This window comes from Hydra vulgaris, chromosome 12 (assembly GCF_038396675.1).
Source record: "Hydra vulgaris chromosome 12, alternate assembly HydraT2T_AEP".
In the NCBI taxonomy this organism is placed as follows: Eukaryota; Metazoa; Cnidaria; class Hydrozoa; order Anthoathecata; family Hydridae; genus Hydra; species Hydra vulgaris.
The window spans coordinates 3269920-3297500 of NC_088931.1; the positions used below are offsets into that span (position 1 = coordinate 3269920).

A 27581-nucleotide genomic window follows, 5' to 3' on the forward strand; every position below is an offset into this window, starting at 1 on the left:
CATCGCAAACTGTTTTTTTCTATAACTTTAAGCTCTTCATTATCTATAGTTTTTCCAATTTTTAATCTTATTTCAGTTTCTACTCACTGCTGATAACGTTTCATTTGGGAGACGCTATTTTTATGAATTCTCAATGTTTCAGTTAAATATCTCCATTTATTGAACTCATCAGAGGCTAAATTTGACTTTGAATTATTAACAAAAAGTAGACGGCAAAAACAAAATACGGAGTTTTTAGAATCTGAATAAACCGACCATCTTCGGCAAAAGGTTTTTCCATTTGCATGTTTTTAATTGTAATAAAAGCTAGAAAAATGTCAACCATTTCTATCTTCAGTGTATTTTTCATTTGTAATTTGAAAATGATCAAGTTTTAAATAAATTTTTTGCCGCATGCTTTGTTCGTGAACAGACGTGTATTTTTTGCTGTGTAAGAATTATTAAAAAAAAAAAAAGTTTTACGTTTTTAGTATTTAATTATTTTTAAAAATCTGTTTACACTGTTTACATCAGACCAATTACTATGGAAGTTTCTATAAAAAACATCGAAAAACTAATGAAAAGCATGTTAGAGGAACAGAGAAAGCCTATTTTAAAGGAAACAGAAAAACTACTTCAAGAACAAGAAAGTAACTTTGCAAAAATCACTTGTGCAAATATGAAAATAATAACTGAAAGACTAGAAAAAATTGAAAGCGATTTGAACAAAGACAAAATAAAAATAAAAGGTATGTTAAAAGATATCAGTGAATTAAAAGAGAGTATTGATTTCCAAGAGGAGATTTCAATGAAGAGGATATCAGAAACTAACAAACGCATAGACGAAGTTAAAAAATTATACAATGAAAAAACACTTCTTGATTCGAATAACGAATCAAATTTTTTGAAAGATATAAAAAAAAAGTTAGTAGATCTCGAAAACCGATCCCGAAGAAACAATTTGCGAATAGATGGTGTTAAAGAACTACCTGATGAATCTTGGGAAGATAGTAAAAAAATTGTTAAAAAAATATTTTCTGAAAAACTCCAAATTAATAAAGAAATTATAATCGAAAGAGCGCACAGATCAGGGTCAATAAAGTCAGGAAAAGAGCGATCAATTGTTTTAAAACTTTTAAATTTCAATGATAAAAAGTTAATTCTGCTAAACTCAAAAAAACTACGCGGAACAGATGTGTTTATTAACGAAGACTTTGCAAAGGAAACAATGGAAAAGCGTAAAAAACTCTGTGATGAAGTGATTAAATTGAGAAAAGAAGATAAATACGCAATTCTCAAGTTCGATTCTATTTTTTGTAGAGATCATAAAAATTTTTTTTTACATACAGTGTTAAGAAAGTTCTTCTAATTTATAACGCAATCAAAATGTCTGTAACAAATGATTTTAAATCGTTTAGTTGTAATTTTTCAGCATCTGATGAAAAATTTGATCCAGATATTAGTTATTTCAATGACATTATTACGGATTGCTCTTATTACTATCCTAACAAATTAGAGGAATTTTTTTATAATTATACAAAAAGCAATAAGTTTGATCAACTAAGAATTCTTCATATAAATATTAGAAGCCTAAACCGCAATTTTGAAAATCTTCTCAATTTGTTACAAGAAACCAACAATTATTTAATATAATTTGTTTAACCGAAAGCTGGATAACTGAAAAAGATTTAAAAACTACTTCAAATTTTAATCTTCCTTACTTTGATTTATTTTCTCAAGAGAGACTTATCAATAAACGCGGTGGAGGAGTTCTTATTTATGTAAAGAAAAATATTGCGCATTATATTAGGAAAGATTTGAGTGTTTCTGACGGCGACAAAGAAATTTTAACTATTGAAATTCTAAACAATCAATCACAAAACATTTTACTGAGCTGTTGCTATAGGCCCCCAAATAGTGTGGCCGAGAACATGAGCATGTATTTTGAAGAAAACCTTTTCAAAATAGGCATTCTTGATAAAAAAAAAAGAATTTTATTCTAGGGGATTTCAATATGAATTGCGGCGGACGTGCTAGGGGAAATCCTACGGATCTAGGGGATTTCAATCCTATCCTACGGATCTAGGGGATTTCAATATGAATTACGGCGGACGCTAATATAAACATTGAAACAGCTTAACTAAAGCTTAACGCAATAATATAAGCTAATATAAACATTACCACAGCTGAACTAAAGATAATTTTTTAAAGGCTTTATTATTTATTTTTCGCAATTTAAGCATGAGTTAATATTTAAAAACATTTACCTGACAGCGATTATACTTTTGAACATTCATAGCATGTCCGCATTCACAAAATTTCTGAATATCCATTAATCTGTAGTGCTGGAGAAATCTTATTAAATTTTCCTCATTTATTAGCTCAATAAAATGTGTAAGAGGAGACATCTTCAAAGCGTTGAGAAGTTAACATAAAGTGATATAAAAACGTGGTTTCGGAATGTCCAAATTCCGAAACTATTTTCCACCAATCATTTTATTTTTTATTAACCAATAGATTTTAAAACAAATCACACTCGTTAATTGTCGGTAGTTACCGAATTTAGGGGGGGTGTGCCGATTACACGTCCGCCTGAATTGCTTCCATTACTTTACGGACATTAAAGTTAAAAATTTTTATGATTCTATTATTGAAATGGGAGCCATTCCTTTAATAAATCGCCCTACCAGAGTAACTCCTAAATCGGCTACTCTAATTGATAACATTCTAACAACTGATATTTTTAACAGTGACTTAAATAAAGGTATTTTAAAAACAGACATATCTGACCATTTCCCTATCTTTTTTATCATAAACAACTCTAAAATTATGACCAAAACTAACATAAAAGTTAAATTACGCAACTTTAACCAAAAAAATGTTGAGCAATTTAAAACACAATTATCATTACTTCATTGGAAGAACATCGACTTTAGTGATAACGCAAACAAAATTTACGATGATTTTTTTAATACATTTTACTCAGTTTATGATGCCAATTTTCCTTTACATGAAAAAACATTAAATCAAAAAAACATTAATTCTCCCTGGATTACCAAAGGTTTAAAAAAATCATCAAAAGTTAAGCAGAAATTATACATAAAATATCTAAAAAACAAATCATTCGCCAATGAGAAAATATACAAAGACTACAAAAATCTTTTTGAAAAAGTTCGAAAAAACTTAAAAAAACATTACTATTCTAAAATTCTCAATAAAGCCAAAAATACTTGTAAACGCTCCTGGGAAATAATAAAAGAAATTATCGGTAAATCAAAACCGTGCTCAGGTTCCCTGCCACACATGATCAAAGTAGATAACAATAATATAATTAATTCTCAAACAATAGCTCACGAATTTAACAAATTCTTTGTTGAAATTGGCCCTAAACTATCTAAATTAATTCCTAACACTGAAACATCATTTAAAGATTTTCTAGTACCGATGGATAATTGCATTCACTCGGATGAGTTATCTAAAGAGTTACTATTTGATGAGTTCGAAAAAGCCTTTAAAACACTAAAAAAAAATAAAGCAGTTGGACAGGACGAAATCAATGGTAACATAATTTAAGATTGCTTTGAACAATTAAAATATATTCTTTTTAAAGTCTTTAAATCATCAATTGAACAAGGAGTCTTTCCTGATCAATTGAAAATTGCGAAAGTTATGCCACTATTTAAAGGTGGTGACAAATCTGACCTAAGTAATTACCGGCCTATTTCTATCTTATCTATATTTTCAAAAATACTAGAAAGAATCATGTTCAATAGAGTATTTATTTATTTTAGTTTAAATAATTTATTATACAACAATCAGTTTGGCTTTAAGAAGAATAACGCAACCGAGCATGCAATTATTCAGTTGGTACGTGAGATTTCCAATTCTTTTGAAAAATCTCAATTTACATTAGGAATTTTTATCGATCTTTTAAAAGCATTTGATACTGTGGATCATGGTATTTTACTTTATAAACTTAATTATTACGGAATAAATGAAAAAGTTAGTAAATGGTTTCAAAGTTATTTATCCAACAGAAAACAATTTGTTTCTTGTAATGATCTCAATCATACACAGTTTTTAAATGTTTCCTGTGGTGTTCCACAAGGTTCCATCTTAGGCCCTCTTTTTTTCCTAATATATATCAACGACTTGCATAAAGCATCAAATCTTCTAAGTATTATGTTTGCTGATGACATAAACTTATTTCTATCTAACAGTGACATCTACCTACTATTCTCCGTTATGAACAAAGAACTTCAAAACATATCTAAATGGTTTAAAAGTAACAAATTAACATTAAATGTAAACAAAACAAAATGGATTTTTTTCCACCCGCTCTCCAAATAACGTTCTCTACCCCAAAATTTACCAAAAATTTTTATTGACCATAATGAAATAAAAAGAGATTCTGTAACTAAATACCTGGGGGTTTTCATTGACGAAAACATCACATGGAAACATCATATTAACTATGTCTGCTCGAAAGTTTCAAAAAGTATTGGAGTTCTATATAAGGCGCGTACTCATTTAGATAAAAATAATTTAACTAAACTTTATTATTCTTTTATTCATAGTTATATAAGTTATGGAATTATTGCCTGGGGTAGTACTGATCAAAGCAAGTTACAATGTCTCCATCGCCGTCAGAAACATGCGATCCGTGTAATTAATTTTGCGGATCGGTTCTCAAATTCCTCAATATTTTTTAATCAAATGAAAATCCTCGATATTTATAAACTAAACGGATATAAAAATATATCTTTTGTTTATATGTGGAAGTATGATTTATCTCCTTTAATTTTTAAAGACCTTTTTATTTTGAAACCTTTAAGCAAGTTTAACATGAGGAATAATAACTATTTAAATGAATCACTCTGTCGAACAAAATTCAATCAATTCTGTATCACTTATCGTGCAGCTCATCTCTGGAACAAAATCATTTGCCTAACTTCGGCTTACCCCTAACTTGTTCTGTTTTTTAAATAAAATTAAAAGAACTCATTCTCTCTATTGAAAATATCTCAGAATATTTTTAATTTGTCTTATGATATATAATTATTTTGAAATGTATGTTCAATCTTTGTTTTATACTTGTTGAAATTTGTTTCTATTTATCTAAGTACTGTTTTAATATTTTTATGTTAATTTTTTACGTTCTCTTATTGTAAAAAGGCGTTTTTATAATACTTTATGTACTCTGTTTTGTAAAAGGCTTCTGACGATAAGATCATTTGATCTTCTTTTAGAAGCCTTGTTTGTATTTGAAAAAAAATATGTAATTTATATATATTACGTCAAATGTAAACAAAAACTTACGAAAAAAAAAATAAGTAAATAAATAAATAAATAGTCTACAATTTTGCTAGATTGAACAGTTGGCCACTTTCCACAATCCAAAAAATTAGATGTTTCTTGTAAAATATCTTCTGATAAATCTTTTGATTCTTTTATAATAACTGGTTCATTATCTACTTCAACTTGCAATGAGGTTATAAAATTATTTTTGAGAGTTGTTGAAGGTTCTCCAACTTTATTGGACCTTTGTCAGGTTTTTGATTAGCAACATATTTTTCAATGATTATGAATTTTATAATTTTGTCAAATTTTTGATTTTTTTCTGCACTCGTAACACTTTTCATGCACTCTGTGACATGAGACAAATTTTTTTCTTACTGATTTTTAAAAATTGTTTGAATCGAGTCAACTTAACATTTAATTACAAAAATAATAAACTTTTGAATATCTTTATAAAAAAATTGTGCAACTTTACGAAATGACTCTTAAAGGAAATAATGCACAAATGATACTACAAATACAATAGAAAATCGTGCGTAAGAAAATAAAAACTTGTGACTAATGAAATGTTCTGCCCCTGTTATTTTATTATATAGCTGCCTCAAGAAGACCTAACGGTCTTGTCAGAGAACACCGCGGAAGTGCAATTAATCAGGAAGTTCACGCCTCCTTCCTTACCATGACGTGAAAATATGTCCAGAGCTCGTTTTAAAGTGCCGTTCTCGTGCGGCGCACGCCCTTGTTTACCTAATATACCCCCCCCACCTCCTTCCAAAAAAAAGTTGCTCCAGCATATAACTATACCATATTTTAATATAGATTCTGTATATATTTGGTTTATTATTTAATATGTATTTATACTTAAAACAGATGGTGCAAAGCAATCAGACTGTGATGATTTTATTGAAGAAATAAACTTGATGAAAGCGATTGGATATCATACGAATATTGTAAACATGATTGGTTGCTCTACAATTAGTTTTCCATTAAGTTTAATTGTTGAATTTATGGAGAATGGAGATTTGTTGCACTATTTACGAAAAAACGTTCAATTTTATTAGTTATAAAATTAAAAAAAGCTTTTGAGCTAAACTTTAAGAGATTTGCTTCATTAGTAAAAACAAAAATATTAAGAAAATAATTTAGAACATTAAGCACTTTTTTCCTTTTTTTTATTTACTTATTTTATTTTGTTCACTTATCACGTAGTTTGACTATCTTTTTCAATTCCACAATGAATTTTTATATGGCGTTCTAGACTGCTTTTAAGCATATTTCAGTCAGCTGTTTACATTTAATCAGAAACAAAGCATTTACTGATGATAGTTAACTTGATTTTCTTTGTTTTGATCCCAGCTATATTGTGTTAATTGACTCCAGCATGGTGCGAATTCACTATATATAATTAATTTCTAATTGTTATATTTGATGTTATATTTGATTTATTTATTTATTCATTGGAAAATATTGTCGAATACTTTGGATAAACTCGTTTTCAGTGCAAAACTAAACCAAAATAAAATGTCTTTTATAAAATTGATTTCAATTAAAAAGGCAGCATATAACTATTTTTTTAAATATATTTTGATATAATAATATGTTAACGATATTTCGCTAACCTATTGTGTTAAATATAATTTAATTATATTTAAAATAATAGGTCAACAAAATAATTATAATATGTTAAATATAAAGATCAATAAAATAATATAGTAGTGACGTTAGAACTTTTTTTAACTCTTTCAAAATTGGTCTTCAAAATTTTGTTTAAAGATTACTCCCGTCATCTCAATTTGGAAAAGCTTGCCAAATGCCTTTCTCGTGTTGAACTTTTGCTTTGTAAATCTCCAGTAATTCTCTAATTTTTCTAATCCTGTATTCTGGAACGACTGCTATGGTCTAAGGATACAGCCAAAAAAAAGTACAACGGCATTTTCTAGATTAGAAGTAGTTTCTGAACTCGACCATATTTAATTTTTACAGGCTCTTAGGTGTTTTGGTTTTCTTGATTTTTTTTTGAAGATCAAAATACATACTTTTCCGCATGAGTATTTAAATTGGAAATACCCGGATTCAAATTTGGTGGTAGTATTGCTGTGTTGCTGTGCTTATAACATGTTTTTTAAATATGCAGCTGAAATAAATATAACTGTGCTGTTTTGTTTTCTAAAATCTCTCGTGAGTTTAGAGCAAATAATAGGTATCCAACGTAGTATACAAACTGTTTATCTAATTTTTTAGATCCAGTATTTTTTGAGATGCGTTTTAAATAGTTTTTAGTTATTTAATAATAAGATTACTTTTGTTATAGCCGTTTTCAAAAAATGTGTCTATGATATTTTTTTGAGGAAATCAATATCTTGTGAGCTGTTTTTGAGAGCAGATTTGCTTTGCTCTACATAGAAATTCCTTAAAAACACCATTAATTATGCTTCATTTTATATAAACACTTAGATAAACAGTTTGTTAAACTACCTTTGATACCTAATATTATCTCTAAACTCCAGAGAGAATTTAGAAAACAAAACATCAGTTAAATTTATTTCAGCTCCCAGTTTAAATATCAAAACAGCCACAAAAAAATGACTGTTAAATTAGGATAGGTTTTATTATATCTGGAATAAAACTTTAAAGATTTTATGAAAGATTTTAAGATATATATATATGTATATATATATATATATATATATATATATATATATATATATATATATATATATACATAATATATATATATATATATATATATATATATATATATATATATATATATATATATATATATATATATATATATATATATATATATATATAAGTTTGAGATATTTGTATTTTAAATTTATTCGCTGATTCTTATTTACTCATTGATTCACTAATTTAACAAGATGACATACACCATACAGTGGTTGTGCCGTTGGTTGTACAAACAAATTTAAAAATGAATATGGATTGAAATTTAAAATATTTCTATCAGGAAAACTTCCTTTTGAGAAAGGAAGACGATAGACTATTCTTAAAGTTTAAAGGTTTTAAAGGATTTAAAGAATTTAAAGATATTATTCGTAAGGACTGTGAAAGTTGGGAAAGTGAAAAAATTTGGAAAGAATAAGTATGCAGTGCACATTTTGTATCAGGTATGTTCTTTGATGAATGAGCTTAACTAATAAAATTATATACCTAGTTATACGTTTAATAATATTCTTTAAATTAGTAATTTATAATATTTGCTACAATTATTAATTTAATTAAATAATCTCAATTGTAAAAAGAACTTATATTTTAGGGAAACGTTCTGATGACCCATCTGACGTTGACTGGAGTCCATCTGTGTTTAATCACCATGGAGCTGCTTCGATTTCTAGTTTGATTAAAAAAAGGAAGAGAAAGGAGTATAAATAACAATCTTTTGTTATTTATACTCTTTTCAATGTGTCTGTATTATTGATTGCACCGAAGTATTTATTATTATAAATTTTTTACAGTGTCAATCTCATAGTTTGGCCAGACCGTGAAATAATAAGGAGTAACATTCCTATATGTTTTAAAAAAAGTTTAAATACTGTGTCTGTATTATTAATTGCACCGAAGTATTTATTATTATAAATTTTTTACAGTGTCAATCTCATAGTTTGGCCAGACCGTGAAAAAATAAGGAGTAACCTTCTTATATCTTTTGAAAAAAGTTCAAATACTGTGTCTGTATTATTGATTGCACCGAAGTATTTATTGAAAGACCAAAAAATTTAACCTTACGATTACAAACTTGGTCTAACTATAACATAACAATACCATTAAATATTTTATTCGTATTACTCCAGCTGGAGCAGTTATTTTTTTGTCTCCTGGCTGGGGTAGTCGTGTTTCAGAAAAACAAACAGCATTTGAGTCAAATTTTTGTCAGAAGCTTAATCCTAGCGACTGTGTTCTTGCTGACAGAGGATTTAATATTAAATATGAACTAAATTCTGTTAGGACAAATTTATTCCATATTATATCTTATGTTAAGTTCCAGCATTTACGAAAGGTAGACAACAAATATCTGGATGGGAAATGGAAACATCTGGACAGATATCTAATGTTCGCATACATGTGGAAAGAGTGATTGGTCGAATAAAAAAGGTTTGCATTATTTAAATGACGGTGCCAATCATTCATGTGGATTTATTAAATGATATTATGATTAAAATTTGTGCTTTTGTAAATCTCAATTTGAGTGTTGTTACTTAATTAATGTAAATGTGAAAACAAATTTACAGAGAAGCAATTTTTACAGTTTTAAAATCTAAATACATATTAAAGGAAAGTATTATTTTTTATTCTTTATTGCTTGGTTTTACATTCTTTGCATAACCAATTAGTACTTTTTGGAACTCTTTTAGTGGAGCACAAGCGTAATGAAGCTGTTCATATTTTTAGTTAGCATAATTGCATGGTATCATTATTTCAAAACTTGGTCTTTGGCATATACAGTAAACTTTCCTACTATTTATTGTCGATATATCATTAGGACGTGTTACAAGCTCTGACAATAAAATGTTTTTGAAATAAATAAAATAATTTATCAATCATTTTAAGAATAAGAGATTTATCTATATCTTTTTCAATTGTTAAAATAAATCTTTCTTCACTTTTAACCGCGGGGGAGAATACAAAAAAATCAGTCTCAGAACAGAAATATACATGAGATTGCAATTGAATTATGTAGCAATACTAGAGATCCTTTTTTATAATAAGATTTTCATTAATTGGAAAATACTCGTCTTCTTCCCATCCTTCGAAATCATTTTGATATTTATAAGAATATTTGTTCTCTAAAATTTTAGCTTGATGACAACTGCATCTAATTAATGCATCTGGAGAAGCTCCTATAATTGAGAGAATTTTGCATAATGCATAACTTTTTTGACCAACCATTTATTTGATATATAGTTTGTGTTAGAATGGTATACTTCTTTTGGATTCGAAGTTGTTATACGCTCTGCGCGGTGCATTATCCAAACAGGATTCAATGATTGTGTTTTTGTTTGGTTGCATAAGTTATTATACTGTCTTTGATTATTATAATTTTTATAATCGTTATATATACTTTCGCAAAGAATTAGCAACTTATCCTCAGATAAATTTACATTTGTTTGATCATATATTAATGTGAGAGTTTCAGGAAGTGTTGTCTCCTCTGTCTCAGATGAAGTTTCAGTAGCACTGGAGTCATATTCAACAGATATAAACTCTATAAGATTAATACATATAAGATTAATAAAAATTGCAGATTTTGGATATTCTTAATAAAGTTTTTCTATCACTTTATCTGTTAACCGGTGCTCACCATCCATTGAACTATTGTTGGAAAAGTGTTTTTTTAAAGGTAGCTTTGCAACCAAATCTTTTTGTAAAAAATTTTTTGAGGTTGCCGAAACTTATTAGCTACAATGGAACAGGCTGAACAGATTTTTTGTATTTCTTCCAAGCACACAAGATGCTTGCTGGACGTGTTTCGTGTAAATTTAAACGTAAAGCTGCTTCTTATTTAAATAATAATGCTGCTACATGGCTACAAGCTGATCCTGTCCAGCCATACATAAAGTATTAGCAATTAGTACCCGACCAACTTGTTTTCTAAGATAAGTTCATACATCATACATATTTTTTTCGTTTTGTATTTGACTTGACAAGACCAATTACAAAAAGATTATTCCTCTATAAAAAATTATTATTTATTCGTCTTTGGTAAAACTTTATACTTTATATAAAAGTTTAAAAGTAAACTTTGATTTTATAAAACAGAATTTGCTCCTATTCCATATTCTATTATAAAAATATTCTTAAACATGACCACATGTAAAGTAATCATATGCTTCTAAGGATTAAAGGCTCTGATTGATTCCTTTGTGAATATTGAATAAATATTGAGTAACGTCTTGCCATGTAATGTTTGGCGATTGATTGACATCGTATCTATATCTTTTTGGTTTGATTATAAACTGATCCGATAAAACTTCCCAATTTTTAAGAGTTTTTTTAAGATAAAACTTCCCGATTTTTAACTTCTTGTATAGTCTATTGCATTTTCTGATTTTAGACTTTTAAAATATTCACTTATGATATTATTAACTATTTTGAAAAATTAGGTGTTACTGTTGACTTCCAAAAACAAAATATATTTAAACAGAGTAGAAAAATTGCAAGAACAACAGCAATTTTTATACTCAAAATTAGTTTAAAGTTTGTACAATAACATCTGTTTTAAAGTTTTTAAACAAAAATTTTTAATAACAATAAAAACTTTTGTTTACAATAAAACATAATTTTTCTATAGTTTGAACTTTTTGATGATAATACATTTTTCCTGATGAACCTACTAATGGAAAACATGCTGTTGAAGAAAACTAAAAATTAGATATGTTTTTACTAATTTATATATATATATATATATATATATATATATATATATATATATATATATATATATATATATATATATATATATATATATATATATATATATATATATATATATATATACAGCGGAGAAAATAGAATTAGCCTCACCTTTATTTTTTGTTCTAATTTAACAAAAATTGCAGGTAAACAATTATGAAATCTACTTTATTTCTTGTTACTTCTACTACAACTAAAAAGTTTATAAATTGGTATGCTTAATTAATTCCAAATGGAAAAAAAATTAAAAATATTCAATTTGTGGAGAAAATAGAATTAGCCTCATTAGCGTTATATACAAAAAATAAAGAAAATATTTTGTTTTTTCGCTCATTTAGTATTTAGTATAGCTTCCATTTTTAATGACTTCAAATATGCGGTTTGACATACTAGTCACAAGATTTTGGATAGTTTCTATAGATATTTCATTCCAAGCTTCTCTGATACGAGTTTTCAGCTCCAAAGTGCATTCAAATTGCTTACCATTTTCATAAACCTTTCTAGAAAGTATTCCCCATAGATTTTCAATTGGGTTAAGGTCTGGACTACGTGCGGGCCATTCCATTACGTGAATATTTTTTTCTCTAAACCAAGCTTTTGTAAGCTTTGAATTATGGATAGTAGCATTATCTTGTTGGAAAGTGAAAGTTTCACCCATCAATTCCTCACCATGTTCAAGTAAACTTATTTCTAATAAGTCAATGTAGTCCTGTGAATTCATTTTTGTTGAAATCCATGCCAGTGGAAGTTTTCCAGCAAAGGAAAAAGCCCCCCAAACCATAACATTTCCACCCCCAAAGTTACGACTCATCCGAGTTTCTTTCTCTTTTCGAAGATCGTGCCAGTAATATTGATAGCCATCAGGACCATCTAGATTGAACTTTTTTTCATCACTGAAGAGAACTTGATGCCACTCTTCTTACCAAGACATGTGTTCTTTCGCAAATTGTAATCTAACTTTTTTATGACGAGCAGTAAGTTTTGGTTTTGGTTTACGCTTTTTCCAAACTGTGTTTGGATCTTCATGTAAGATTTGTCTCACACGTTGAACAGATACAGGTAATTGTAAATCAGCACGAATTTGAGATGCAGTCATGTGCTGAGCAGCAGCACGACGTACAATAACTCGTTTAGTACGATTATCAATTTTACGTTTGCCACCACTTCCCTTATAGGCTCCATAATTAACGCCAATCTTGAAGTAATTGTTAACCACTTTTGGAGATCTTTTAATTTTCTTTGCAATTTCCCGATTAGATAAGCCTGTATCTTTGTATGCTTTGATTACTGCTAATTCTTCATTTGTTAAACGCTTACCACGACCCATTTCAAATAAAGGTATCAAAAACCAAATGTTAAAAACTTTATGAGCACTGATTTCACAGTCTTTGTTTAACTTACAAATAATAATAAAAAACTAACTCACAAATGCGTATCACCAGATCAAAATATACAAGTAAACTGAAAATAATTATTGATGAGGCTAATTCTATTTGTTACCGCAAATATTAAGTATTATACATTTTATGGTTTTATCAAATGTTCCGCAATTTAATTATGCTATATTATAATCTAAAAAGTTGTTGTTTGTAACAGTAATTATATGTGTGTGGATACAAAAGTTGTACCGCACAAACTTGTTTACAGATTTACAAAATATTGGATCAGCACATGGTGAGGCTAATTCTATTTTCTCCGCTGTATATATATATATATATATATATATATATATATATATATATATATGTAGATGTTTATATATATATGTAGATATATATATATGTAGATGTTTATATATATATGTAGATATATATATATATATATATATATATATATATATATATATATATATATATATATATATATACATATATATATATATATTTGGGAGCAGCATATTATACACTTTTGTAATCTCTTTTATTATTCTTTTCATTTTGTCATGGAATATAAAAGTAGTTCTTCTCAGGCTTGTACTTTTTGTGTGTATAAGCTAAGAGTTTTGAACCCAGGCTCATTGAAATGGCAGCCTAGTGGTTTCCTTTTCCTGTAATCTTTTTACTAATTGAGTATTGTATAATTCTGAACTCAAAATAGATCTCTCTTGCAATGCTTTTTCTTTTAAAACAAATGTTATATAACACCTTAATAATAAAACGCAAATGATTCCTCTTATTGGTCTAGTTATTTCTGCTCAATTAATAAATTTAGATTTATATATTTATATATTTTTTTTATTGAATACTCGAAAGTAAGAAATCAAAAATAAATTTTATAACCTCATACAAACATATCATTTATTGTTAAGTTTTTTCAGATTTGTACCTCAAATGTTGATGAAGAGTCAAAATCAAGTTTTATATACACTCCAGACTATCAACAATCTTTTAAGGTATAAATTTTTAATTCGTATTTTAAATTATAATTTTTTCTTTACCTAATTCAAATGTTTAATTCATCTAAATAAACTATATCTAATGAAGTTTTTTTATCTATTATGCAAAACATATTGCAATTAATAAATCTAGACAATATCAAGTGAGAATTCTTCCATGTCAATTATGTCTAAAGAAGTTCCTCCTGAGGATACTGGAATGATAACCACTGTTGATCTACTTAGTTTTGCATGGCAAGTGGCTTCAGGAATGGTATGAACTACATTTTAGTTAATTTGTATTTCTTGCTTTTATATTGTATTGATTTTTAGTTGTTTTTTTTGCTTTTTAATAAAAATGTATTAAATTTACAAATATATAAACCACACAATTTTTATAGCAAGCAAGCTGGCTTGTAGCTGCAGCAATACAATCAGAAAAAATAATGCACTGAGATAATTACATTAATTTATGATCTAGATTTTACTAAATGTGGTGATATTAGAGGAGTTAACTACTTCGTTAAATCGTTTTAAGTATTTTAGTTCATAATTTTTTAAAAAGATAATTCAAACCAGTCTTTTACTATTAATTTTGTTATCGAGGGGTTACCGTGACAATAGATGGGAGGTATGTGTATTGGGTCAATATAACAGTTTATTTACTTAATTTGGTTTAAAAAATTTAACTTAAGGATAACGGCACCATTTTTTTTCTGTAATTTAAATAATTAATGCTTTAAATACATAAAGTTTTGTTTTGACATAGAAGCAGATCAAAAAGTTTGGTCATCAAAAAGTTGAACACCAAGATTATTTTTCAGTTTTGTTGGTTCAAGCTGAATTTCTGAAACTCTTTTGTTTGAGTTATTTTTATCAATGACAAAGATGTTTTGTTGAGCCATCTTTGTATTCTACTCACAAAATTATAATTGTTAGCTAGCACAAAAAGTTTTCTCTCTCAAGTATTAATTACAATCTAATTTTATAGATATTGAATGCCTAATGTAGATGATATATCCCTCATATAGATGTTGAGTGCCTCATTAAGATGTTGAACTCACTTTGTTAATATGGTTATTTGTTGATGTACTTTTTCATTTAATGTTGAAAACTAGTTTTTATTATGTTTGTAAAACTTTTTTTTTAATAAGTTTTTTGGCTTAAAAAATAGCGTTTCAGATTTTAATGAAAATTTTCAATTTATAAATGTAACCATTAGGAAGAGTTTCATTTGATGAGTTTGAGCATGAGTTGAATTGACAGCATAAAGTGCAATACTTATTAATACTTTTAGAGAACACAGATTTAGATCGGGTTTTTTTTTTAATTACTAAAACCAGTAAGAGAAGGAGTAGGAAGTTCTATAAACCAGATCTCTGTGATAAAAATACCATTATATTCATAGCAACAACTACATAAGTTTAACTATTGATTTGTACCGGGTACTTTATAGCAGGGTTCAAGGCACTCAGGGAAAAACTCAAAAATTAGAGGAAAGATTTTAAAAGTTAAGAAAATCAGGAAAAAGTTAGGTAATTTTTTTTTTTTAATCTTTCAAATCAAGGAAAACTCAGAAAACATTTTTAAGTTTTATGTTTAGATTGAAGTCGTTTTGCAATATATAAACTTTTTTAATATGTAACAACTAAATATTTAGATCTATTATCAAGAAGGTTAGCTGCATTATATTTATAACATACTTATACTTAACATCATATTTGAAAAGATTGGTTAGTTCCTGACCCTAATGACCCTATCCTGAAAACTAATGCTCATTGTAAAACATGTAAAAAATTATTGTCTAATATGGGTAAACGAGCTGTTAAAAGTTACGCAAGCGGGTATATACATTAACTATTTTACTATAACAATGAAAATTAAAAATAAATTTTGTTTGATTAATTTTTGATTTTTTTCTCAGCTTCTAATTAATAGTAATCAACCTTGTGGTTGTGAAAAAAAGATAACTTTAAAATGTAATATACTTTTGAAAGTTATGATAAAAAATTTCGTATATATAAATTGCGATAAAATATTTCCTAAGAGTATTAATAAAAAACAAAACAAACTTAAAAATATATCAGAATGTTTTCAACTGAGAAAAGAATTTCTTTCAATTTTCTTTTAAATAAGAAAAAGTTCCATTCATGAGAGAAATCAAAAAGTTTTAACACTATTTTGTTCCATAAAAATGCTCCTCTAAATGAAATACAAAATTTACCATTATTAGTTTTGAAAACTGGTTGAAGAATAAAATTTTCATTACGCAAATTGTATTTATTTTTAGCTTTTAAAGAATATAAATTGTGAAAAGAAATTGGAGATGTGCGAGACTTACATTTAAACATAAAACACAATACATTAAAAATATTAAGTTGATATATATTAAGAATATTCATTTCGTTTAAAAGAGGCTTAGCATGATAAAACCGATGTTTAAAATTAATAAGTCGTGCAACATGTTTCTGTTGGCGATAAAGTGGTTCTAATTTAGTTTTACTTACACTACCCCAAGCCGCATTAGAATAGTTTAGATGGCAATGAAGAAAAGAGTGGTAAAGCTGAATTAAAGTATGTTTATTTAGCATACTTCTTATTTTAAATAGTATTCCTATACTTTTGGAAATTTTAGAGGATAAGTTTTCAATGTGTTTTTTCCATGTCAGATTTTCATCAATAAAAACCCCTAAAATATTTGTAGCCGTTACTCTTTTAATTTGAATGTCATCTATAAAAAGAGCAGGCAATTCACTTGGTAGAAGATGTTTTTTGTAGTATGGATGAAAGAGAGACCATTTTGTTTTTTCAATGTTAAGAGAAAGCTTATTTAATTTTAACCATTCTGAAATTTTAATTAATTCAATGTTCATACTTTGAAATAGGGTAATTATGTTACTATGAGAAAGAAAAAAATTCGTGTCGTCAGCAAACATAATTGTCATTAAATTAGATGCTTCATAAAGATTGTTTATGTAAATGAAAATGAAAAACAGGAGAGGTCCTAGGACAGACCCTTGAGGAACTCCGCATGTTACATCTAACAAGTTTAATTTCGATGATATGTCATAGTGAACAAATTGCTTTCTATTACTTAAATAACTTTTTAAAAGCTTCAAAACATTGCCAGAGATTCCATAATATTTAAGTTTTTTAAAAAGAATTTTATGATCTATCGTATCAAAGGCTTTAGACAAGTCAATAAAAATGCTTAAAGTAAATTTGGAACTTTCAAATGATTCAGTAATATATTGTGTTATTTGGAGTATAGCATGTTCAGTGGAGTTACTTTTTTTAAACCCATATTGATTTTTGTATAGGATATTATTTTGAGAAAGATGATTAAAAATTTTATTATAAAGAATTTTCTCTATAATCTTTGAGAAAACAGAGAGAACAGATATTGGACGGTAATTACTAACATTAAGTAAGTCTCCACCTTTAAATATTGGTGAAACTCTAGCTATTTTTAATTCATCAGGAAAAATTCCTTGTTGAATTGAACATTTAAATATTTTAAAAAGGATATTTTTTATGATATCATATGAATCAATGACAATGTTTCCATTGATATCATCAGGACCGACGGCTCTATTTAACTTTAGCATTTTAAAAGCTTTATCAAATTCATCAAAAGACAATTCAAAAGAATTTAGAAAAGATATTAAAGGAAAACTACATCTGTTTATTGTTTTGTTTGTGTTTGAAATTTTTTTTGTTAAATTTGGTCCAACTGAAGTAAAGAATTCATTCATTTTATTAGCTACCACTCCTGGATCATCAAATATTTTATTATCAATTTTAATAGCTTTAGGTAAAGAGCTACCCAGCAAACATGACAACGTTGAATCAACGTTGAAAACCGGTCGCAAAAGATGTTGCGGAAACGTTGACAAAGTAATCGATTTTGCAAAGATATGTAACGTTATTTAATAGACGTTGATTAAACGTTATTGCGTAACGTTGGAAAAACGTTACTAAATGACGTTACAAAAGCGTCGCAACTAAACGTTGAAAAAGCGCTACATAAAAAGCGTTGAATAAACGTCGCAACTTAGCGTTGAAAAAACGTTACTGAAGCATTGTTAGTAAACGCTGTTAAAGCAGTCTATTTTGCAAGGATTTGTAACGTTGTTAGTAAAACGTCGATTTAACGTGACTCAAAGACGTCGAGTAAAGGTTGAAATATAACGTTTAATCAACGCTTAAATGCGCTGTATAAAATATCGCAAAATATTATTAAACGTAATTAAACGTGGCTATAATATATATTGAATTGGCAAATAAAACTAAATTGTTAGTTGAACTCTGCCCTCGCAATATTTCCAAAATCAATTTTTGATACAAACAGTAATATACAATGATAAATATAAAAAAGCATATACAATTAACATATACAATTAACATATACAATATATAGATATATATATATATATAAAAATATAAATATTTTCTTTAAAATTTATGTGTGTGAGTGTTTGCATATATATTTATGCAATATATGAACATACAATTAACAGGATATCGTATCGATAGGCCAGGATATTATTGAGATACAGAATCTAAATCAAAAAACAAAACTTGCATCATTAGTAGTCTGAAAGCAAATGTAAAAAAAAAATGTTATTAAATTAGCATAATTATTATTAAATTTAAAAGTAAATATATATATATATATATATATATATATATATATATATATATATATATATATATATATACATATATATATATATATAACTCATTTATATATATAATTTAAAATTATAGGTTCAGGTATCACTCCATTGACTAGTTTTTAACTATGAGTGACACCTAACCTTATTTATGTGAGTTTATAAATATAATTGTAAATTTTCATATTTTATGGTTAAATAAATGGATTATTATTATTATATATAAAATATACAGATAAATAAATTACATATATATATAAATTATATATATATATATATATAAATTATATATATATATATAAATTATATATATATATATATAAATTATATATATATATATATATAAATTATATATATATATATAAATTATATATATATATATATATAAATTATATATATAAATTATATATATATATATATATATATATATATATATATATATATATATATATATATATATATATATATATATATATATATATATACATATTTATTTATTATACAGTAAACTCCCGGTTATTCGAAATGGCACTTATTAAAATTTTCTGCTTATTCGAAGCAATTCTATTTCCTGTGAATTTTCTTTAACAAACTCATGCAAATGCTGTTATGCAGAAATGTAGTTATTCGAACCTGCAGTTGTTCAAAATTTCAGTTATTCGAAACAATTTTTGCTCCCCTTGAAGATAAAAAAACACATTTACGGAACAAAAAAAAAAAAAAAAAATGGACTATATTTTCAATGAATTGTAAAATGTTTATTATTTTACAAGGATAAAACTGAAGTAGCACCAAATTCCAAGGGTCTTTTTCTTTTTTACTTTCTACTTTTATTAAAATTTGAAAGAAACTTAAAGTAGGTCATTTTAAATAGCATATTCAGTTATTTGAGTTTCAAGTTATTCGAAATAAATTCTTATACCCCTTAGAGTCAGATCCGTCAAGAAGGATACCTGGATATCATCAGTCGAGATACAACAGCAATTAGAGCTGCCTGTATCAATGTAATAGCCTGGGGTATTTTTCTGCTAACGGTCTAGGTCCAATACATCGAAACGATGAAACAATGGATCGTTTTATGTATAAAAATATCTGAAAGACGTTATGTTACCTAGTATGCTGAATGGAATATGCCAATAAAATGGGTTTTTCAGCAAGACAACAATCTGAAACACACGGCAAAAGTAGTCAAGCAGTGGTTTCAAGACAACCACCTTTCGGTGATGGATTGGCCGCCTCAATCTCCGGATCTCAACCCTATCAAGAACCTGTGGGAGATCGTCAACCGCAGAATTAATCGTGAAGGTGTTCATAATAAGGATCAACTGTTTGAACAAATCCAAAAGGCCTGGGCAGCAATTCCACAAAGTTTCATTGATCACCTGATCAAATCTATGCCTCGAAGATGCAAGGCTGTGATCGACAACAAAGGATTCGCCACGAAATATTGATAGCGAAATACAGTTTGGTCAACATTTTGTCGAGTTGCACTTGTTTTGTCCAGAAGGAAATCAACTTTTTTTAATACTTTTGATTAATTTATTAATTTTCGTGTACAAATAATTAACTTTGTGATGAATAAAACTTGAAGAACTTTGTCTCTAAACAATTACATAGTTATTTCTATAAATTGAAAAAATGCAGCACTTTTATATAAAGAAACTAAATTAGCATTATTTGGTTGCACTCGTTTTGTCCGATACTGTATATATATAAAAAATTATATAATTTTGTATATATATATATATATATATATATATATATATATTTATATATATATATATATATATATATATATATATATATATATATATATATATATATATATATATATATATATATATATATATATATATATATATATATATATATATATATATATATATATATATATATATACAATATTATTTACGCCAGAATCTATATAACTGCAAAAGTTTTAAGTTTATTTTTAAATTTGATTCCAGAGAGCAAAAAAAACATTTATAACTCTTTTTAACTCAATGCAAAAGTAACTCTATTAAATGAACTTTGCTAACTTACAGTTTTTCTGTCTAAAATAAATGTGACAAAAGTAAGAAACATCTACATTTTTATTATGAAATATAATGCTTTGTCAATAACTATTTACTTAAAAGTATTAACATCAAAAATGTTTTGTTAAAGTTATTAACAATAAGCATTTTAAACTATATTTTTTGGAATTTATTTTTAGAAAAAGTTAAAATAATAATAATGGTTTATCATCAAAATTATTCATTGGACATCAGATCTCGGGTCACTTTTGATTGAAAAAAGGGCCTAACCTACAAGCAATGTGATAAAAAATATCAAATATCAGTAAGTGGTGTTAGGAAGTGTGTATAAAGTATGAAACAACTGCTTCTGCTGAAAATCAGAAAAGACATGGTCGCCCCATTAAGACTTCAACAATAACCAATATCCAAATTGCACTGATAAAAAAAAATTTAACAATAACCTAAAGGCAGATTGTTGAAAATCTTAAATTAAATGTTTTCTATTGAACTGTACAGAGAAGATTTAATTTAAGTAATTTAATAATTTAGGTGGTTTAAATAAACCTTCTCCAAAAGTAAACCACTCATTATTAGTATAATAAAATAAAATTTTTTAGCATTTGCAAAACTTCATATTAACAAGTTTGAGGCATTATAAAACTTAGTGTTATTGACTTATAATAATAAATCTAAAATACTTGGCTTAAAAAACAACAAAGAGTTTGGCGCAGACCTTGTGATGCACTCTTAGATAGAAATCTTACAAAAACAGTCTAGCATGGAGGTGGTTCGCCTATGGCTCGGGGATGTTTTTATTCAAATAGTGTGGGACGACTGGTGAATGTATAATGACAGGGAAGTTGTATGTTGATTGGTTTTCAAAAAATTTATGTCAATCCGTTTAAGAATTGATTGCAAATTTTTTTTTCACCATGACAACGACCCTAAACACACATGCAAAGCGACACAACAGTTCCTCAAAAAAAAGTAAAGCTAACATTATTAAATGGCCGCCACAAAGTCCAGACCTTAAACCTGTTGAAAATATATATGGGCAATTTTAAAATCTAAAATAATTGTAAAATAGCTCATTTCATTTAATAGAGTTACTTTTACAATGATTTAAAAAAATTATAAATATATTTTTTCTTAATTACAATCAAATTTTAAAAAAACATACAATTTTTGAAGTTATGTAGATTCCAAAGAAAATAATTTTGTTTTTATTGTTAGAGTTCTGAATTTATCAAAAATGTTAATGCTATACATGTATATATATATATATATATATATATATATATATATATATATATATATATATATATATATACATACATACATATATATATCTATATAATTATATATATATATCTATGTACACACACACACATATATATATATATATATATATATATATATATATATATATATATATATATATATATATATATATATATATATACGTATATACATATACACACATATATGTATACATATATATATATATATATATACGTATATACATATACACACATATATGTATACATATATATATATATATATATATATATATATATATATATATATATATATATATATATATATATATATATATATATATAATGTATGTATATATATGTATCTATATACATATATATATATATATATATATATATATATATATATATATATATATATATATATATATATATATATATATATATATATATATATAATGTATATTTTTCTGATATATATATATATATATATATATATATATATATATATATATATATATATATATATATATATATATATATATATACATATATACATATACACACATATATGTATACATATATATATATATATATATATATATATATACGTATATACATATACACACATATATGTATACATGTACACACATATATGTATATATACGTATATACATATACACACATATATGTATACATATACACACATATATGTATATATATAATGTATATTTTTCTGATATATATATATATATATATATATATATATATATATATATATATATATATATATATATATATATATATATATATATATATATATATATATATATATATTCATAATTATATGCATTAATACATAATATTAAAGTAAATAAAAATACATATCAAAGGTATGTGATAAATAATAAATGTTAAAATTATATATATACAACACCAACTCTAAAATTAGGACTAGAAATATAAACATTATCTATACATATATAAAATGTATATATTTCTTTTATATATATTCATAAATTTACCCATATATATATATGCATAAATACATATTATTAAAGTAAATAAAAATATATGATAAAGAATAAATGTTAGAATTAAATATACAACACCAACTCTATAATTAGGACGGAATACTTTTCCTACTAAAATTAGAAGTTTTTCAAAAAAATGGAAATAAAGTTTCTTATCCACACGTGTTTTTATATAAAAAAAGCCTAATAATGCATACTTTCATTATTGGTCGAAGATTTTATACTAAATACTTTCTTGATAATTAGGGTAGGTGTTTAAAGTTTTTTAAATAAATAAAAAAATTAGTCTGTGAACAGACTAAATTTAGTCTGACTTATCATGCTTTATTAATTTTGATAATACTTAAAACATCTGAATCTTATTAAAATTAAGTGCTATTTTTAACTTAGAAATAACACATTTAAGACAACTTTGCAATTTATTAAAATGGTCATTTTAAAATAAATAAATCATCAACAAAAATAACCTGAATAAACCGAATATACTCTGAGATTTATGTATATTATATACAATTTGATGCAAAATCTAAAAGTTTTAAATTAGCCGCAATAAAAAGAAGTTATAAACATAACTTTATCAAAATATTTTTTTTATACCATCTGCATGCATTCTATTAAGTTTTCATTGCCTTTTCTTTACGGCAAATTATTTTTGTAATGGCTAGTTAATGAGACAATAATTTTCTATGTGTCACTTCCTCAACGTTGTCAAAACAACGTTTAATTAACGTTGGCAAAATAACACTTTTTCAACGTTTTTTAACTACCACATTTTCAACGTTGGTATATGTAACGTTGAATAGTTGGTTTGTCTTCATAAATAGCTTAAATACGTTGAAAAAGCAGCTTATGTCTAACGTTGATAAACCTTCAACTTTGCGACGTTTTTACAGTGATTATTTGCGTACTTTTATTCAACGTTGAATAAACGCGGTTTTTTGAGAAGATAATGTAAGTTGATATTTATACGCTTATTCAGCCTTGAAAATGTGACGTTTAAAAAGCGGTTTATTTTTAACGTTGATGAAGCATAGATTTTGAATCGTCTTTAAAATGGCTTTTTGCGTAAGTTGATTAAACGTTGAATAAACGTCTTTTTTTGAGAAGCTAAATTACGTTACATATTCAACGCTTATTCAACGTTTAAATTTACTGCGATTTAGTATACAATAACAAACATTGATTCAACGTTGAAAGCGCGTTGTTTTTGTGACTGTAACGCTTTTTCTACGCTGCGACCGGTTTTCAACGTTGATTCAACGCTGACATGTTTGCTGGGTAGCTTTCTATTTCTTACTGCCTGTAATTTCTCTTAAAACTTGCCATGTTTGCTTTGAATTATCTTTATATTTTTCTAGTAAATTTATGTGGTATCTTTTTTTTAAATTTTTTCTTTGCATTTCAAATTTTTGAGCGTAATTCTTATAAATTGTTTTACTTTCTAATGTTCTCGTTTTTAAACTTTATATACAACTTTTGCTTAACTTTAGAACTTTTTCTGAGATCTTTTGTAATCCATGGCGACGTGAAATATTTTTTTTTTTAGTATATTATGTTTAGGAAAATTAATATCATTAATTTCAAAAAATGTTTTTAAAAACGAATTAAAAGCTAAATTAGCATCATTAGAATCTATATGTTTCCAATGAAGTAAAGATAATTGTTCCTTAAAAGCAGAGCAATTCGCTTCCGTAAAAAAACGTTTGATGAAAGATTTATTATGGTGTAGAATTTTTTTGATGTTTGTGTTTATGGAGAAAAAAATGGGAAAGTGATCAGAGACGTCACCTTTAATAATATCTTTTTTTAAAGATAAGTTAAAAACGTCAGTTGTAATTATATTATCTAATATAGAGGCTGATGTTGATGATATTCTGGTAGGCTTATTTATTAACGGTATCGCTCCAATTTCGAAAATGTCATTGTAAAACTTTTTAATGTTAGTATTAGTGTGGTATTCAAAGCAGTTTAAATTAAAATCACCAATTATGTAGTTTAATTTCTTTTCATGTGAACTTTTTTTAATTATATCATTATGTAAAAAGGCATTAAAATCCTCAATTACGCCATTTGGTGGGCGATAACAACAACTTAAAATTATATTTTTGGCATTTTTAGTTAAAATTTCAATACTTAAAACCTCTTTATGGCCATCAGAAATGCTTAAGTCCGGCCTGTTAATAAACCGCAAGTATTCATTCATGTAAAAAAGAATACCACCACCTTGCTTTTTATTTTTACGCGCTAAAGAAATTAAATTAAAACCTGGAAGGTGGAGATTTGAGTTTTTAACATCATCAGAACTGCACCATGTCTCTGTAATGCATATTATGTTAAAAATATTAGAAGTTTCTTCTATATTACTATGAAAAGTATCAAAGTTTTTTTTCAAACTTCTTATATTAAAATGAATAACATTAAAAAAATCCCTATTAAGATAATCTTTCAATTCATTGTTATAAAAATAAGAGCAGTTTTGCAGAGCACTTGCTTCACTAAAATAATTTATGTCAGGATCGGATTCATTATCAAGTAAAAAATCATAAATTTGAAAAAAGTTAAATGAAATTGACTCAAAATTTAGTTGGTTTGAATCCATTTCAGAATTTAAACAACTTTATAACTATGAATTGAAAAAAAAAAAAAATTTACTTAAAATCGCGTGTGAATAATTTGTTATAAGTAACCTTAGCATACTTTCCTTTACTTCGTAGCTCCTTTGCTTCCGCGAATAACTTTCTTCTTATTTCCATAGTACGTTCGCTAAAATCTTCATTTATAAACAAATTTTCATTCCAGAGTTTTGCCTTTACGAACTTATCCAAAATCGCGTTCTTGTCTTTATAGTTTAAAAATTTTACAACAATAGTTCTATTTATTCTTTTAACACCCATCACCTTTTTTCCAACTCTATGGGCTCTCTCAATTTCGATATTACCATTTAAACCCAATTTAGTTTTTAAAATTTCTCTTATTTTACTTTCAGTTTCTTGCCAGGTTTCAATTTCTTTTTCTTCTATACCATTAAATCTCAAATTATTTCTGCGACTCCTATCTTCAAGTTCAACCAACTTATCTTTAATAACGTTATCATTTTCTATATTTATTTTTGTGTCGTTCAGTTGATATACTGATGACATTGCTGTTTTTTTAGAAACATCTATTTCCAATAGTAAATTTTCATATTTGTCACTGACAAATTCAACACTTTTTTTCAGGTCACTTACTTCATTTTTTAAATTTTTATTTTCTTCTTGAATAACTGATATTTTACTCGCTAGTTTATCAATCCTGTCGCTAAATAGCTTCATTATTGTGTTTTCATGAATATCCATAATTTCTTTTAATTGAGTAATTGAAATACTTTTATTAGCCATTTTTAAGTTTAATAATAAACACGTCCGTTCACTAAAATGTTCACGGCCGAAAAAAAAAAAAAGGTTATCGCTGTTGATTGTTTTTTGCACCTGGAGAACTTTTCAGGCATTTTTGTTTGCCTACACTTTGAATAGTCTGGTTGAGTTTAAAATTTACCTTATGTTTATATTTAAGTTTCTTCTTTTCTAATTTCAACTTATTAGAAATAGCTTTTTCTGATAAAATTTGGTCAAGTTGGTTTAAAATTTTTTTATACTAAGAGTTAACTTTTTTATTTCAAAGTATAAAATAGAAGTTATCGCTGTTGAAATTACTTTATTACTCTTCTTTATTGAAGTCAAGTACAAAAGGAGCGAAAAAAATATTTGTTCAATTTTTTACATCAGCAACAACTATTGTGGTTGCACTGTTAGCTTCCATGCGCTGTTATTTTGTTATTATATTCGTAAGATCGTAGTTGAAAGCTGTTTTAATTTTAGTTTTATATAAATATTATGGAGTTTATTTGACATCAAAAAGGTTTATATTTTGCGTAAAGTTTATTATTTTGCACAAACTAGAGTTTTCATCCTCAAGCATTTAAATTTCATTTTTCATGCTTTTTTAAATTCTAGAAACTTATTGCGGCATTCTTTGCTTTTAATTAAAGCACAAGAGAATGAGTTTGTTTTTATCAGAATGACTGGTAAAACTGACATAGTTAATCCAACTTCTGACAGAAAATAATTAGCGTATCAACTTATTACGCTAGAAGGACACCTACAACTATTAAAATTAAATTATCTTTAGGTTAAAATATTTATCATATTAGATAACTTTATTACAAGAATTATCTTTCATATTTTCGGGTATTTCCAGATATCCGGATACTTTTCTAAACTTTTAAATTTTATGGATATCCAAAACATTTCCCATACATACTAGTTTAGGTATATATTTTTTTAATACATTTTCTTTTTAAACTTTTTTACTAATCACTCATGCAAAAATAAAGAAAAATTTGAAAAAAATGGGAGAAGCAAAAAACTAAAAGAAAATAAGGGAATAAGTATTATGCAGATGTTTTACCCGAACATTTTTCCGGGTTTTTAAAATATGGCCTAGATGAG

The 27581-nt window shown here is 26.2% G+C and overlaps 2 protein-coding genes across 2 annotated transcripts in view; both read left to right on the forward strand.

The window, feature by feature from the left end:
* The first annotated feature begins 523 nt into the window (after positions 1–523).
* LOC136087884 (uncharacterized) lies at positions 524–1348 on the forward strand. The gene has a single exon (XM_065811502.1). It carries the CDS (start codon positions 524–526, stop codon positions 1346–1348), a length of 825 nt encoding a protein of 274 aa, XP_065667574.1.
* A 12529-nt stretch (positions 1349–13877) lies between these two features.
* Positions 13878–27581, forward strand: part of LOC136087885 (proto-oncogene tyrosine-protein kinase receptor Ret-like) — a 14780-nt gene continuing 1076 nt past the window's right edge. The window contains exons 1-3 of the mRNA XM_065811504.1: positions 13878–13898; positions 14033–14107; positions 14244–14363. Coding sequence (XP_065667576.1) covers positions 13878–13898; positions 14033–14107; positions 14244–14363 — 216 coding nt within the window. The remainder of the gene's footprint in view (positions 13899–14032; positions 14108–14243; positions 14364–27581) is intronic.